Genomic DNA, 16,710 nt, shown 5'->3' with positions numbered 1-16,710 from the left:
AATGTACAGGTGGACACTTTTCTTTTCTCCATTCAGTCTATTAAAGGTAGATTTGGTGAGGCGTAGGCCATTTTCCAGGATGATGATACATCTTGCCTCAGAGCAAAGATCGTTCAAACTTTTCCTCAGGAAAGACATGTCAGCTCAATGACAAAAAAAAAGTTCCATTCCGCAGAGCTGATCTGTCAGCTGATATAAGATAAAGTTGGAACTTGAATGACAGATGAAGATTATATTTTTCCATTAGGGAACTATCTTTTTCTGTATCACAGTAAGTTGCAGCAGTGGAACAGTTAACAGGACTGTCCAGCAGATGCCGCTTAAACACTGCTGTAACTTCAGAGCCTCTCACTTTGCACTGAGCTGTTATTTCTTCCAAAGCAGCTTGGAAAAGTCAGCCAGCCACCACATAACCTTGGGCGGCAATATTGGTGCCAGCTGGCTGTTAATTTTTAAATTTCATAATGTCACATCATATACCTCCCTATGTTTTACCAGTGAATTCATTAGTGAGTATTAAATGTGTAATCTGTAATACACCTGATAGGAAGAAGGCTGAGGAAGAGAAAGGAGTGTGGACATAGGGAATAAAAGTGAGGAAACGTATAAACATAGGAAAAGAGGTTGGGGGGAATAAAGGAGTGGACCAAGCGGGGGAAATGCAGATCGGGGTGAGGGGAAGGGCGAAGAAGAGTATGGGTGAGGAGAAGAGAAAGGGATGGAGGAAAACAGATGATGAGAGAAAGGAGGAGGAGGAGCAGAGAGGAGGCAGTCACTCACAAGAGGAATCAGCAGCAACAGCAGCAGGACAATGAACTGTTTCTGCCACGGATCTTAACGGGCACCGGTCTGCTTCAACAAGCTGGAATACAAGGTGAGGCCGGCGAGTCTCCGACGGTGTCGCGCTTAACGTTGTTTTTATTCTTAACCGACGTTCAAATCTGCTGTTAGTCGGTAGCAGGGAGGCTGCAGGAAGGAAGCGACGCAGCGCAGCGGCAGACACCCAGCGGGGCCTGCCAACCGTCTGCTTCAGGCTCACAAACAGCCGGTAACACCGTTTTTCTGTTTTTACCGACACAACTCTTGACTCAGCGTCCACTGTTTATGTCAGAAAGCGCTGGACCTCCAAAACACGGTAAATCCCAACAGGAAAACGCAACCGGAACACTTGATAACCGTTCGCTTTTCTCCTCAGAGAGCGTGACGCTGAACTTCTTTAAATAAATTTGCTATTTAACATTTGCGTATGTCTCAGCAGATCTAATCGCCTTTCAAAATGTCAGACGAAATGTAGGTATGTTCTCCAACGCTTTCTGTCGGATTCGGCCTTGCTGTGATTCACTGAAGCTCGTCAAATTGAAATAGAAACGTAATTAGAAAGTCTGAATGTAGTGGATATTTGCCTTCCTCCGCGATGTATTTTTTTCCCCCACTTTCGTAAATGCTGCTCTGCGTACTACTTTAAAGCCGAATTAAATAGTGTAATGTAATGACTACAGTAATTGTTAGATGTCGTTAGGAACGGGTGTACGCTTGCCAGAAAAGGACAAAGTCGAAAAAATTGCAGTTTTTGGATAGGAGTTTGGAGTGTGCAGCATATGTCGCGTATGCCAACAAAGCTTTTCTCCTGCTAGCCAATAGCAGCAGGAGCACGCAGTGTGTCTGCCAGAGAGAACCTTTGCACCAGGCCAAGCCTGGGAGTCTCCTCCACAGATGCAGGGATTGTGATGAGAATAGACGGAGTCATTGTGTTTACTATAATGCGCCTTCTGTTGAACACTGTGTGCGTGACGCACGCAGACACTTAGAGATATTCAGAGGCTGGCCAGGCATGGAGGGGAAACATCCACATCACTGACTGCAGGGTTTCTCAAGCCTGTGTTGACAATAACGATGCAGACACACAAATGTGACTGGTCAGACAGAGCCATGTGCATGTGTGTTGTTGCCTGTATTTAAAGATAGGAGGAGGCCTCAGAGACCTTTCACAGATAGATTAAATGTCAAATTCATTTGCCTGCATAAGCTGAGGATGATTGGTGCAGACAGAAAGGCTGCATTGTTATTATTGAAGACTGTATTGGTCTGACTTGGATATTAGTGTGGGGAGGAGGCTGGAAGCTCGGTTTAGAAGGTAAATACAATGCAGTGGAATCCAGGCCGAGATTAGATAAGTCATTCAGCACAGAGAGAAGTGATTATAGGGAAGTGCAGTGTCAGAGGCTGAGGCAAATTAGAGGCAGCAGTGTTCATGATTTGAAGTAAACTGGAATTTTGTTTCAGAATGCTACTCTACTTAATCTATCGGTTCATATTTGGGCAAGGCGTCTCTCACCAAACAGCGTCAACAAGACTGAATGAGAGGCGTGAAAATGTCCCTGTCCTCAAATGGGAAAATGAAGGCGCAGTTGGGAGTGAGAAACCAGATTGAATAGCAGGAAGCAACCCCAAACTGCGGGGGACTCGGAGGGGGGCGGGCACAAGGCAGATGAAGTCGTTCTTGGAAAGAAGGAGCTGCGGCTTCTTCGCTGCTGCTGTATTTTGTTGTTCCCCCCCGAGCAGGCTGCTGCACCACCGAAGAAGAGATGCTGAGGAGGAGCTGTGCAGACTGGACTCAGATTGTGTGTGTCTGCATTGTTCATCTGAGGGCTTGTGCGTATGTGTCAGGTTGTGTTTATCAGTTAGACCAAGAGTCACCAGCTTCATCTTAACAATAACAGGAAAGAGGCCTGGCGCTGTTTTAAAGCAGCGTGCTTGTGTAAAGGGTGTGTGTGTGTCTCTTGAGGCATCTGTAAAGTTTATGTGCTTTACCTTGGATTTACTCACTTGACTTCACATGATCCGTATGTGAGAAGTTATTATTTGGCAGTAAAGTGTCACAAGACTCTGGTTGCAGGGTGTGTGTGTGTGTGTGTGTGTGTGCGTGTGTGCGTGTGTTAGCGGTGCCATCTGGAGTTGCTGTGGGGCCAGACAGTACTGTAAACAGTCTTTCCTATTCCCTAGACTGCCTTACAGCACTGTTTACAATGGTGCTGCAGCTCAACATAATTTGCATTATTGATGAATCAGTAGTTTATTATTGGATGGATTGTGTTATCTGTAAATTCATATTAAATACTGACAGAGATCCATCCTTCACTCCTGCAAACTACAGAGACGGCAGTCCAGAATCCAAAGATTTTCACGAAACGATCAAAGCTTCACACCCGACCTGTTGGAAATGCTAAACATTCGACATGTTCAGCATTAAATTACTATTGAAAAGTTTTATTTTGTAGGAGTTAATGGCTCTTAGAGTTGAGAGAGCTAAACCAAACGCACCCTTTAGTGACATTCTCATCACACATCCTCATTCAGGGTCGCTTTGATCTGTGCTTGTTTTTCAATGAGCATAATTGAAATCTGAAGAAGTACATCTTGTGTCAGTGTAACTTGAATGAGAGTATTAATTCTTCACACTTCAGCTGCGAGTTTTCACACAAATCCCACAGACTGCTAAAAAAATTAGATTTGTCCCTGGCTCTGTAAGTAAATAGTCATCTGAGCAGCTAAATAATTTCTTTTTCATTTTGGTGAACAGCTACATCTTTATATCACTGGTGACCTGGTGAGTTCTCTCTGCTAAAAATCAGCTGGCGGATGTGCGTCTGAAAATTCTCACTCCTCCTTTGGTTGTGTTCCCCATCACAGATCGTGCCAGGTTTCACCCGTGTGAAACCAGAACCAGCAGTCAGTTAGTTTAGCTCAGCTTAGTTTAGCACAAATGTAGACAACCTGGCTCATAATAGACTAGCACCTTTGGCCCATTATTTGATTGGTGATATCTTCTGGACTTTTGCTGCCAGCCAACTAGCAGACACTCAATATAGTAACACTTTGCAAGGAAATTTGCTCATACATGACCCTTTAATTACCCCTTTGAAACTTAATTTTAGTTAGCAAAGAAGATGTACTATTTGTTACCTTCACAGAACCAGGCTTTAAACCAACAGTAACTTAAAGGGACAAATATATATATATATTTAGGTGGGATTGTGTGAATTACTTATGAACAGTTCGAGTTGTACCAGGAGATGTCAGCGGTCAGAGTGCTCTCATTTAGAGAATCACAGCGGGATTCTGTTGGGGAAGCTACGCTAAGAACCACTGAGAACAGGACCAGGGAAGAACAAATTGGCTTTCTAATGTATCCTGTCACTGATCAGCTGTGACTCAGAATCCTGTTGGTCTAATCCCAAAGTACCAGCTATAACACAGTAAAAGCAGGGAAAATCTTTGCAGAAACATTGTCCACCAGTAAATTATGCAACAAGTCTGAAACAACACCGAGCATGCAGTGAAACAGAGCAACATGGACGTGGGCACAGCGGGCTGGGCTCACAAACAAAAAAACAAACAAGAAGGAAAAAACCTTGCAAAAGCAAGATAAATATCAACGGGTTTCTCTTCAACAACAGCATCAACAACATTAAACAGTCTCCTTTTAGATTAACACATTAAGTAGCAACTATCTTGGCTTCTCTTGTGTACGGTGGATCCTGCATGGAAATGAAAGAAGAGACTTAAAAGGCCAATGAAGACACAATTTTATTTAAAAGTTCCTGTTGAAGGGGTGTAGCAGGTTGATAGCCTTTCTGAGAAGACCGATAAAGATGCATAGTTGCTATTACCTTTAAAATATCCTTCCCTTAATTTAACTGTAACTAAGCAATCAGCGCCACAGGATTAGCTCTTTATGGCAAGCATTAGCATTAGCATTAACAAGCATTAGCAACTTAGCATTAACTTCCCTGTCGTTGGCTACAGTGATAGAACAGTTTTTTTCTATTTCTTTCTAAAGGGGTTTAAATAATAGCTTTGTCTGCTAAATTTTGTCTTAAACTAGTAACTAGTAGTATGAACTGAAATCACTTAAGCCAGCTTTCAATGGCAGGAAGCTAGAATTTCACAATGTTTAGCTAATAAGAGCGCTAAGACAAATGGAAAGATGGATGCTGGCACTAGCTGTCCTTGCTGTATTTTTTTTGTGTGCGAGTGACTATTTTTGTTGTTGAAAGCAAAATATTCACTGCCATGTGATTTACATAACACCCAATATTTCTTTTTTTTTTTGCCAATGCACAGTGATGTTGGCACGTCTTTAGAATAAGCTGATAAAGCATTAAAAACTGAATATCATTCTGAAAAAAAAAAGAGAAAATTTAGCTTAAAGAGAAAATATTGGATGTAAGTTCAAATAGTTTGTTTTAATGAGTAAATGTATACTTTAAAAATCATTGTATTTTGTATGTAGTTTGTATCTAACAGTGAGCCTATCAAGATAAAGATGTATGCATTGCGTTTTTGTTTTTTTTTCGATATTACTGGCTATCCGTAAAACAAAAAGTAGAAAATGCACAAAACAATAAATGGGGGGGAAAAAACAGTGAATAGAATAGAATCAGACTTTATGGTGAAGTCAATTTTATATCAGCCTGCTAAAAGCTGTGCTTGCTCATATCCGGAGCTATATTTACCGTGTTGTTTTATTTATACCTATAACCAATACATTATTAAGCTTGGTCTCCCTGCTGATGCCGCTTTAAGATTCAGAAACGGAAATAAAGCCTGATGAAAGCAAAGATCTTACAGTACAAGCTTTAAACGTAGTCGGTTACAGTTAAGGATTGTGATGATAACAACAACAATTCCCAGGGACCACAGGAGCGTCCTGAATTTTTAAGACCAACTTTGCAGTAAGTCTTGCGTTCAGAGCAGCAACAGGAAGACTCGTGACATGTGAGGTCACAGCGCGTCAGACGCACTGTTTGATGGTTTATGGGCCATGTGGGTGTTATGAAATGCTCGGTGAAGCAGATGTAATAAAGTCATGTTGAGATTTTATTTGGTCTTTATTGTCTCTGACAACAAAATATTGCTCTTTATAGATTTTTTATTTTTATTTGATGACTATTTTCTTGTTTACAAGAATAGTCATAAGGTACCTGAGTGACGTATGAAAATGTTTCCCATTCATTTCTTCAACCGAACTTTATGAATCAGACAGCATATTTTCTTTAAACAAACCAAAAGTTAGTCAGTGTAGATCAGCTGTTTTTAGACGCTGACAGTATCTTAAGGCCTTCTCTTCACCGTGAACATATGAGATTCGCATTAGTTTCCATAACTGATTGCTGTTTTCAAAAAGATTGACTTATTTCTTGTTTTATAGCTTTTGAAAAATATGCACACCATAGAACTGCAAATGAAAAAGAAAAAAACAACAACAACTGATCTGTTTTTGTTTGACACAGGAGGTGAAAGTCAAGCAGCTCCAAGATGCAGCCGCCTTTATCCCTTCTAACCTGCGGTTCACCTGGGAGCATTTGACTTGCCAAACATGATGAAGACTGAGCCCCCGTCGGCCACAGGGGGAAATGGGGCCTCCGGTGGGAGCAGCGGGAGCTCCAACCTGCGGAGCCCCTCGCCTCACCGCAATGCCTACGAGGCGGGGCTGGCGGCCCTGAAGAAGGCCACCGACCACCTCAACAAAGCCGCTAATGGAGGCTCCGACCCTTCCTCAAAACCTCCTCTCATGCCCCGGCCCACCGGGAGGGGCCGGAGGTATGGATCAAATGTTCACCGCATCAAGAACATGTTCATGCAGATGCAGTCTCCTGGTGATGAGGAGGACGGAGCCAAAATGATAGGTGAGAAACCTGAAAAGTTGAATGTTTTGTGCCTCCCTCGCTCAATAACAGCAACTTTAAGTAGGCATTGCATTACAGTCAAGGTTCAAGTACTCCATACGGCATTAGAAAAACTGTATCATCAAGCCACATAACTACATCAAAAACTAAAATCCTGAAGTAATGAAGCCTCATAGATTGCCTGTATGTGCGTCTGTTCTGCTGTATTTTCTGGAGTTGGGGATGCTTGCTCTGCAGCAGCTTCAGCCAAAGTCGTTTCCTGAGAAATGACCTGAGCACTGAGTTTGCCAAACACATGTAGGCCACGTACTCAAAGCTTTTTCTGTTGTAACCATTTAACGGATTCTCTTGCTTGTTCAGATATGAACTAATCATTAAAGTGTGGCACTCCTCTTGAAATGCCTTTTTCTCTTAAGTTCTCTTCTTTTCTAACTTCATTTTCTACATGAAAGTTTTAAGTCAGTTTTTTGTGAGAAAAGCATCGAAAGAACAAGTTTATTAACAGTTTGCAACAATAATTTTCATAATTTCCATGAACTCCCTGTTCCATGTCTTTTTTTTCCACGAGGATATTCCCTTTATATTAAATTGGTTTGGGTAACTCTACACTTTTGCCTAATTTATCATGTGCTGATCAAAATAAAATAAAACTGATCCACCTCTATTTTAACCACTGTCCTTGCTTAAACTGCTTACTGTTGACTCTTCATCTTTTGGCTCTTCTGCAGTGTCAAACAGCTAATGATGTGTTGGTAAAGGTTTGATTTTACCAAATCAAATGCTCATATCTTCCTCACTGACGTCAGCAAGGTTAAAAATTTGAAAAGCTGTTTCTGTAATCAGCCAACAGCTCATGACATTTTCGTCTATGTTTAGTGACGACAATAGTAGTAGATACCAGATGTTGTCAACCATCTTTGCATCCAGTTAAATTGAGATCACAATCATTAGAACAACCTTCTTTCCAGACTCCATGTGATCCGTTTATTGCCAAAAGACATCAGCGCCAGAACAATCAGCGCCTTATACTCATAGCTACGGGCAAGTTTTAGGTGCGATGACAAGCTAACAATGTTAGCTCATTAAGTGTGCTGTTGACTTTCAAAGGCGCTTAATCTTTTTGCTTCTATTTAACTTCCATACTATTTCCCAAATGTTTTTCTAAAGAGGAATTCCCAAATGTTTTTGTGAACCAAACTATCACTGATGTAATGTAGCTAAAGAGCTAAAGTCTGCTAAAAAAAAGTAAAATAAGTCATATGCTAACATTTGCTAACAGCAGGCCCCACTTGCTACTCTCTGCACTCACATATATTGTATATTATTACAGCCGAATTCCCGAAAAAGATGCTCTCATCTCACATATTTTTGTTTCTGTTGTCAGAGGGTGAGAAAAGTCTGAAACTGGCTGAAAAGTGTCCCATTAAGACCAAGTGTTCATGTACGATCCATTTGAAAGCATTGTGAGGGTTCTCCTCTGATTTGATAAGACTTTTATGTGGGGGCATCTGTAGCTCAGGAGGAGTAGCAGTGGTTGAAGTGTCTTTAGGCAAGACGCTTAACACCATGGTTCCTACTAATCCGTCTCTCTGTGTGTGAATGTGTCTGAAAATAACATTCCACTGGCTGATTCCTGGGACTTCAGTGGTTCATTACAGCGTAGCCATGCCAACTGACAAACCCAAATGCGAACAGTTATGGGTCAAATTAATTGGAAGGAAGTTAAGGTAAAACCTTATTGTCATGTAGAGAGATACACAAAATTATTCCTCCACATTTAACCCATTTAACCATCATGTGAACACACACATGCACAGCGTCACACGTCTTACCAGTGGGCAGCCATTCACTACTCCGGGGAGTTGTTGGGGGGGTACGGTGCCTTGCTCAAGGGCATCTCGGCCATGGCAAGGAGGTGGACTGCTACCCCACCAGCTGACAGTTCACTGATCTTTGAGCAGTGAGAGCGGGAATAGAACCGCCACCACCACTGAGCCTCGGTCGCCCCTAAAAGGTCCACTGTGCTGGATGTAGTGACATCTATTGGTATAAACTGCAAATTACAACCAACTTTATAGGACCAAACTGTGGTAGCTGCACAACACATGAGAAGGCCAATCTAAAGTCTGTTGGACGTGTCCCATTTGAACCCCTTTATTGCAGAGGCGTGAGAAGAGCTATTTTGGGCAGAGTCTACACTAATAGAAACATAGTTATGAATATTATATTTGGGCTTCGATTGTGAAATTCTGAGCAGTTACGTATACCAATATTAAAACAATAACTTGCTCGACAACTGATACCAATTGTTTTGCCATTTATTTCCCTTTAATGAGAGTTAAAAACTAAATGCGCACGATTAAGGACAACAGAAAAACTTTTTTTTTGTAGAATAGAAAAGAAAACCTCATGATATAACTGTCTGTTATATCATGACAAAGTGAATGACTTCTCAGTGCTTGCTTGGCTCAGTAAGGGTGAAGTGAGTGCGACATGACCAGGACACCCCAGAAAAATACTGGCCGTTTCCATTGGTTCGTGTTATCCTATTTGTTGATTGCAATCAACAAGCTGAGGATCGGCTGCTACTATTTCTGACAATAGAAAGCCCCAAATATCACACCGAAACTTTCTGGTTTATTACAGTCGTTTTTTTTTTTTGCCATTTGCAGATGAGGAGACAGTGAAACTCTCCATTCCAAGGGCTTCTAGCCTCAATGAGAATGTCGACCACAGCGCCCTGCTGAAACACAGTGGTACCGTCTCAGACAGGGTCAATCGTTTTGACCCCAAAACGGGTGAGGGGGGGTGCTCATCTGTGGGTCTCTCCAAGCTTCAGGAGACCAGGAGGATCTTTGAGCAGCGGACTCTGCAGGTAACTTGGTATTCCTACATCTGCAGATGCTTTCTTTTTGTCGTTCAGTTGGGCTGAGGGGTTTTTGTTTTGTTTTGTTTTTTGTCAGGAGAAGCAAGCTGCTACTAACCGCATCTTGTTGAAGAAGGAGCGGGCGTCTGGCTTCCAGGACAGCCGCCTAGACGTTGTGGCTCGCTTTAACGGTTCCACTGAAGCTCTCGATCGACTGGATGATCCTCCTGCTCCAACTCCTGCCACTTTTCCCTCTGCGACAGCTTCAGTCGGGCCCAATGATGCTGTCAGCCCCACTGTGAGCCAGCTCAGTGCGGTGTTTGAAAAGGGTGAACCGCAAAACAATCTCTACCTCCCCCAGCGTCGGTCAGCCCCTGCTTTGGCGCCAAAACCCAAACCTCCAGCCAGAACAGATGTGACTGAGAAGAAGGTGAGAATGGAGGGTGTTTTTGAGGAGAGTTTATATACCAAAGCCCGTGAATGAATTGAATGATAACCCGGTCTATTACTTTATCTGTCTTACAGACAAAGGTAACCCCGATGGGGAAGGAGGAGATCACAGCAGGAGTTACAAGCACCCTGGCAGCACAGCTACCAGAAGCCGCAGGTTCTTTACAGAAGAGCATTGGGGGAATGCCTACAAGTGAAGACAAGGATGGGCTCGGACAGTCAGGTGACCAGCTCTCGAACTCCTCCTACTCTTCATCATCCTCAGTGACTGTCACTTCCTCCTCATCTTCGTCTGAGGCTAAATCAGACTCAGGTGCCCAGCCAGCAGAGACTGAAGTGAGGGGCTCAAGTACGACGACTGCCCCTGAACTCGAGCCGCAGGCCAGAGAGCCGGACCGCTCAACCGGAGCATCTGAGGCTGAAGGCAGGTTAGTGCAGGCCGAGGTTCATGCTTCACTGGAAAACGGAGAGGAAGAGCCTCCATCATCCTCTCCCTCCTCAGATGAGAAAGGAGCAGACTCTGAATGCAGGGAAGAGGAGGATAACGATGAGGATGGCTCAAGGAGAGAGGATTATTCAGAAGGAGATCTGGTAGATATCAGTGCGTACAGCGGGCTTGGGGAGGACGATTCTGGGGGAAGCCAGCTGGATGACGATGATGAGGATGAAGAAGATGAGGAGGCATATCAGCTGGAGAGCAGTTGCTCTGAAATCCCAGGCCTTCCTGAGGAAGAGGAGCCCGCGCCACCTAGTAGGAAGATTTGCTTCAGCATGGAGCCTATCAGGGTGAGAAATATTTAGTTTGTTTACTCTTGTCCTGCCTCTATTTTCCTCTCAGTAAGCATTGATTTTCAAAAAGCAAATTTGACATTATTTTATTAATGTTTGCATCGGTTCTTGCTATGCAAAGATAAAGTGGCTTGATAGCATCCTGCGATCGTAGCTAATGTATTCTGCTTTGTGGCAGCTGGTCTGACCATTTGTGGATGTAAACGAATAAGTTCTGTGCAACCCAGAGCAGGTGAGCCGAAGAAGTTTCTTCACTGATTAAACAACGCGCTTCAGCTTGGGGTCGTAGCGTGGTTCTGCATCCACTCTGCGTTGGCGCTTCTCAAACACACATCTAGATGTTAAACTGTGTTTTTTTGCCACTTGGGAGGCAGTCTCTGGAATATGTGAACCCATCTGAGTTGTGGGCTGCTCTTGCTTGTGTTGGGACTGTTGTTGTTCCTTTAACTTTACAAATAAAGAGGAAGTAGATAAAGATCTGCCCTGGTGGTTGGAGTAGAGAAACTAAGTGTTAGAATAATTAAGATTGTTCTGTACTTTTCATTTGTGCTTCATCATTCTGGATCAACCTTGTTGTCATCAGTTAGCTTTCAGCTCAAGCAAGCTAGTTGGCTTTTTTTGACAAGCGTATGCATGTCCGTCTGCATTGTTTGAATGCCCGTAATCCTTCCCACTGCATGGGCTTGAGATAGACACAGACAAAAACCAACGTGATACAATGAGTCACGCATGAAAACCCTCCCATACAGAGAGTTGACACTAGTGTCAGCTATGCTCTGGATAGTCCTACAAGCTGCTAAAGGACAAAAACTTAGGGGTTAGCATTTGTTTTTGGTTTGGTTTGTCTTTGTCTTAATTTCTGCAGCTCCTAAAAGCATTGCCTGTTGGTTTCTGAATGTCATATTTAATATGCTCACTATTACACACATTTAATTAAGTGATATGGTTTTAACTGCCATCTGTCCTCATGACCTGTTCCGGTAAAACATTGGTGGATTTGCATCTTTAGAAGTTTCCGAGCTGAGGGGTGTAACAGCCAAGCTTTCTTTGTGTTGGCTGGTTTGACAAAATCCCAAACCTCGAGTCAGAAAATAATGGTGGTTCTGATCTTACTTTGTTAACTCAGGCTTTCCTGTTCTGGATCTCTGGGTGCTCACCTAAAAGAGAGAACTGAACATGTAGCTTGTGTGTAAAGCTTTATCAAGATGTTGGGCACCTAACACTTAATATAGTTGCTGTCTGAATGGAGACGTCTGAGGGATATTAGAATTACGATGGCTAAAATCAACCAGTAACGATCAAACGGGGGGACCCTGTGTATGTCGGAGGAGTAATTTTGTGTATTTACATGTATCTGCATGATAATAAAGTCTAAATCTTAAATTTTTAGGCACACCTACCGATTCAGAGATTTGGGTTAAATTCAAAAGTCTGAGAGTAAACTGTTCAAACTGTTGAAAAGTTATGTGTTCAGTATTGGTTGCCATGGTGATCTACCCAGGTTAAAAGAAGAGCCACCTTCCTGACACTGAAAATGCTGACTCAACATACTTGGCTTAGCCATTAATCTCGCTTCATACTTCACCCCAATTGTGTTAGTTCTCCTATCCATTTAGTATCGATCCCATACTTGTAGCTTCTCCTTGAAACACTTTAGATGTGGCTTCATCTTTCAGCTATGGAATTTATGGTTTAGCTTCTACTTTATTTAAACATAGGTAATGGTCCAGACCTCAATACCATTTTCAGTGTGTATTACACACCATAATATGAATTTAATAATGTCGGTGGATGACATCCATGAAAGCTACTCGTATTCAAACGCACTTTACTGGATCAGATTTGCATTATTTTTTTACTTGATTGCATAGAAATTGTGTAGAAATTTTGGGACATTTGTGGCACTGGAGGAAAACCCAGGAAGTTATGTTCAGCTTTGAACGGACTGATCTGCTGTGATTATGAGTTTTAGGGCTAATCAGCTAATTTACTAAAGCTGTTTGAGTCAATACTTGTGTATTAACAGTGAATTGATGAACTGTTCGCAATGTGCCAGATTTGTAGTATTTTATCACCCTACAGCTATGTATTTAGGTTTTCTTGCCCTCATTAACACACAGCATGGTTACAAGCATAATTGAGTCAAGCTACAGCTACAGCTCAACATGGCCATGTAAGTGGACCACTATTATGGTAACAGTATATTGGCACAGAAGGAGAATGCAGTTATTCACTGAAGTATGGCCATCGTCATGATGCTTTGGGCTGTGTGAGAAAGCATCCATGACTTTCTGCCGCCTCTTTTCTCTGTGGGAGATAATCATATCTTTATCATACCTTATAAAATCATGATTTTTATTAGAGAAGAGCGGCAGTCTGAGGATGCTTTAAGGTGTGAGTTGACACATTGTCTCAATGGGCTGCTTTTAGGTCAGTTTCCAATGCATCTAGCCATCTGGCAAAAGAATCAGAAAAAGATGTGATGACAGTAGCTTTATAGGGAATTGAACAGTCTTAATATACACTTTGCGCGTTTTACAAAAACATTGAACTTTGAAGAATGTACAGATCACTAAGGACCATTTGAGTCTGATGTGCAGGAATGATGCAGTCCCCAACTGCTTTATCTGGGTGTGTTAGTCTGGCTTAAAGAAGCTTGATTTCATACCATTTCAGTCAGACTAACATGTTGACATGCATTTGGTCAGACTGACACAATCATTTCTTTTTTTGTGTGTGTGTTATGTAAATGTGCTTCCTGTGTTAAGCTAGGGTCCCTTAACTTAACACTTAACCATTACAACCAAATATCTTACCCTAACCCTAACCCTGACTCTAAGCAAGGGATAATCCTAACCTTGAGTATAAAACCAAGTCTCAATCCCCAAAAAATCCTTGACGACTGCAGTTTGTCCAGTTTGTTTGCTCGTGTAATCAAAACAAACACACACGCGCTGCTATGGGGATTTTCGCTAATCGATTTCACCACACCGTTTCCTGCTGACTGTGGCTGAAACCGTGAGTATGCGTGCAAGCACAGATCGTCTTGTACAAAGAGGTTTACGCACCCATGCATTTTGAACAAGTAAATGTGTGCAAACGTTTGATCAGGACTGTTAAAGAAAATCTGGTCTTTAACAAAGAGTCATGTTCTTTTTCTCACCACCTTGTAGCAGGGAGATGGTTGACAGCTCAGCATTATGAAACATGTCTTGACATGCAATGATGCCCCATTGACAAAATACTTCCTCAAGGATACAGAGCACAGTGAATAATGTAACTTACAACAGGAAAGAATAGAGAAAAAAAAGGGCAGTTTTGGGGTTGCAACGCATCATGTTGAGGCACTTCAGTGTCATTAGGGAGGACAAAAGAATGTATAATAGACGCTGACTGTGAGGATCTCTTTTCCTGCTCAGTCATGTCCTAGAGTGTAGGTGGTAGGAGGAGGAATGCAATTTCTGTTTTTCAGGCTTGATGTTGGAAGGAAGAGGAATTCTTTTCATTTTCTTGGACATTTAACTACTGATCTCTGTTGCCACAGTGCAGCTGAAAGTAGAGATGTAGCTTCCACAGTTCCACAGTTACTGTAGCTGCTTCACCAACTGGGTCACATCAGCATGTGGCGCAGGCGTACAACCACCTGCTTGTGGCTTCAGATTTCTTTTTGGTTTATTATCCTAAAACAAAACACTCAGACACACGCACACAAACACTCAGATGTCTTTCTTATTGTCCGCAGTTTGAAAATAAAAAAAACATTTATTTTTGTGTTAAATGCATGCTTAATTTAAAGTTACAGATATATTCATTTGAAATAAAGACTTTAGTTTTTTTATATTTTGCTGAAACAAATGACTTATTTTGCTATTATCATCTCCATGGCAACTTTGTGGTATCTTTATGGCAAAGGGGAGACTGTGGACGATTTCAGCACCGTTTGTGTTAATCTCAGTTGGAGGCAGAGAAATTGACTTTGGACGAAGGGTAAAAGTGGACAAAGATAAGTTTTCTGGTTACAGTAATCTGTCTCAGTGACATGGGCTCAAGGGTTTCATCCATCCATCCATTTTCTATACCCGCTTAATCCATCTCAGGGGCGCGGGGGGCTGGACTCTATCGTACACCCTTGACAAGTCTGGGCTCAAGAGTTGAGAAAATAAATTGTAACTGGCACAAATGTGACCGTTAAAAAGTCTTTGGACTTTGTGTTGATTTGCCTTAAAGTGTCAGTGTGCATTTACTAGCTGACGTTAGGTGTCAGCTAGCTGAAAACAGACTCACTTACCAGACCCCCAATTTCTTTCTATTATTCATTTGCAGTTGAATTTCTAAATCGGATTTATAAAGGAAAATACACTCGCCTTATTTCATAATTTTTATTTTCATTGTTAATTGTTGCTTTGACAAAAGTATTTCTTTTTAGGGATCAGTAAAGTAGCTAGCTAACTGTTTATCTAGCTAACTAGCTAGCACCCTCTTTCATTCCACTGGTTGCTGCCACGGTGCCACCTAAATTCACCTGTTTCTTTTCACAAGTTAATGGATTTGTTACTAGTTCGTAGAGCTTAGGCCTGTTTTCATTTTCCTGTTTTAATTTAAAAAAAAAAAAAACAACCATCAAACACTGTACCAGCAGCCTTATTTATTTAGCCAAAAAGACTGACATGTGCAGAGTTTTTCTTCAGCTTGCAGAGAAAAACAATGATATAATCTTAAGAGTAAACCTTGGCTGGCTTTATCGCCGTGCTATTTTTAAGGACAGCAGTAAGGAGTTTCCTATTAATAATTCCAACACGGTGCATACGCTGTTCAGAGTGGTGCATCACATAAGCAACCTGGGCCACTGAAGTTGATGTGCTCAGCATACTGACCTCAGGGTGGGTATCAAAAAGCTTCCTGTCTGCCTATGCTATGCACTGACAATGCACATACCACACACACACACGCACACACACACACACGCACTGCCCACTTATAAGCTTATCATGATAGAAGTGATATCTGTGTGCTGTCCTGCATCTCGCTTCAATTTACACATCGGAACTGTGTCCAGAGTTCAACACGAGGTTACTTCTGTGAGCCTGTTAAAAGCAGTTGGAATGCGGTTGGGTGTGTTTGTTTTCTTTAAGAAAAAAATACTTGCACAGATACACACACACACTAACGGGCGAGAAGGGGAAACCGGTTGATAAGAATCGCAGAATGAAGCTTTGTTTAGATGAAAAACCACCTGGTGAAGGTATTTGTATTAACTGAAAAAAGCAACAACAACAAAAAAAAAATACTTTTCAGAGTTTAAAGTTGATTCAGTTCTGGCTGAAATAAACCCAAAAGCTAACCCTGATTTCGGATTTTTATTTTTTTTTTTACATATTAAGCCTGATTACGGCTCATCTATATAATATAGGAAAGAAGTACAAAGCATTTTGTTAATAAAGAAAGTTTGGAATGGTATCTGGCCCTGCTGCATTTATTTTTAAATAGTTTTTTTGTGTATAACAGAACGGAAGGTTTGGAGGGGTTTTTTTGTTTGTTTTTTCTTTTTCTTCCTCTATTTAACTCGAACAAAATCTTAAATGTGACGTATCTCACTTTAAAATTGTCATCGGAAACTTGCAAATCCCCAACGGAGGTCGGCCTAAAACACTCACTGATGTTCGCTGTCACGGCAGCGATCGAAGCAGATTAAATCTGGTCCCTGCTGTTTATTTATTCTAAGACTTCAAGGTTAAGCCAATGGTCACGTGCTCACAGTGTCTTTTTGTGTATTTTCCAGCGAATGAAGCATTTTTGAAAACGCGCCGTCCAGTAAAAGTCTCAACTCGAATCCCAGTCGAAAAAAGGGGAAATAGATCCATCAAATGCCCGTTGATAAGCCAAACAAAGATCCCCATGCAGATTGAAACTTAAAGA

At 41.8% G+C, this 16,710-nt stretch overlaps 1 protein-coding gene across 3 annotated transcripts in view; it reads left to right on the top strand.

Moving 5' to 3' along the window:
- Positions 1-784: 784 nt before the first annotated feature.
- Positions 785-16,710, top strand: part of LOC140272805 (neurabin-2-like) — a 35,783-nt gene continuing 19,857 nt past the window's right edge. Inside the window, exons 1-5 of one of the 3 annotated variants that reach the window (XM_072368256.1) lie at positions 785-874; positions 6,294-6,689; positions 9,362-9,564; positions 9,653-9,985; positions 10,081-10,791. In XM_072368256.1, the coding sequence (XP_072224357.1) occupies positions 6,380-6,689; positions 9,362-9,564; positions 9,653-9,985; positions 10,081-10,791 (1,557 nt within the window). In that variant the 5' untranslated portion in view covers positions 785-874; positions 6,294-6,379. Of the gene's footprint in view, positions 875-924; positions 1,049-1,097; positions 1,136-6,293; positions 6,690-9,361; positions 9,565-9,652; positions 9,986-10,080; positions 10,792-16,710 lie in introns of those variants that run through there. The other 2 variants (XM_072368257.1, XM_072368258.1) reach the window with 2 other exon arrangements.

The sequence above is a fragment of the Leuresthes tenuis genome, unplaced genomic scaffold (genome assembly GCF_036924035.1).
Source record: "Leuresthes tenuis unplaced genomic scaffold, fLeuTen1.0.hap1 SCAF_17, whole genome shotgun sequence".
NCBI classification, from domain to species: domain Eukaryota; kingdom Metazoa; phylum Chordata; class Actinopteri; order Atheriniformes; family Atherinopsidae; genus Leuresthes; species Leuresthes tenuis.
This window is presented reverse-complemented; position numbering and strand designations above follow the sequence as displayed.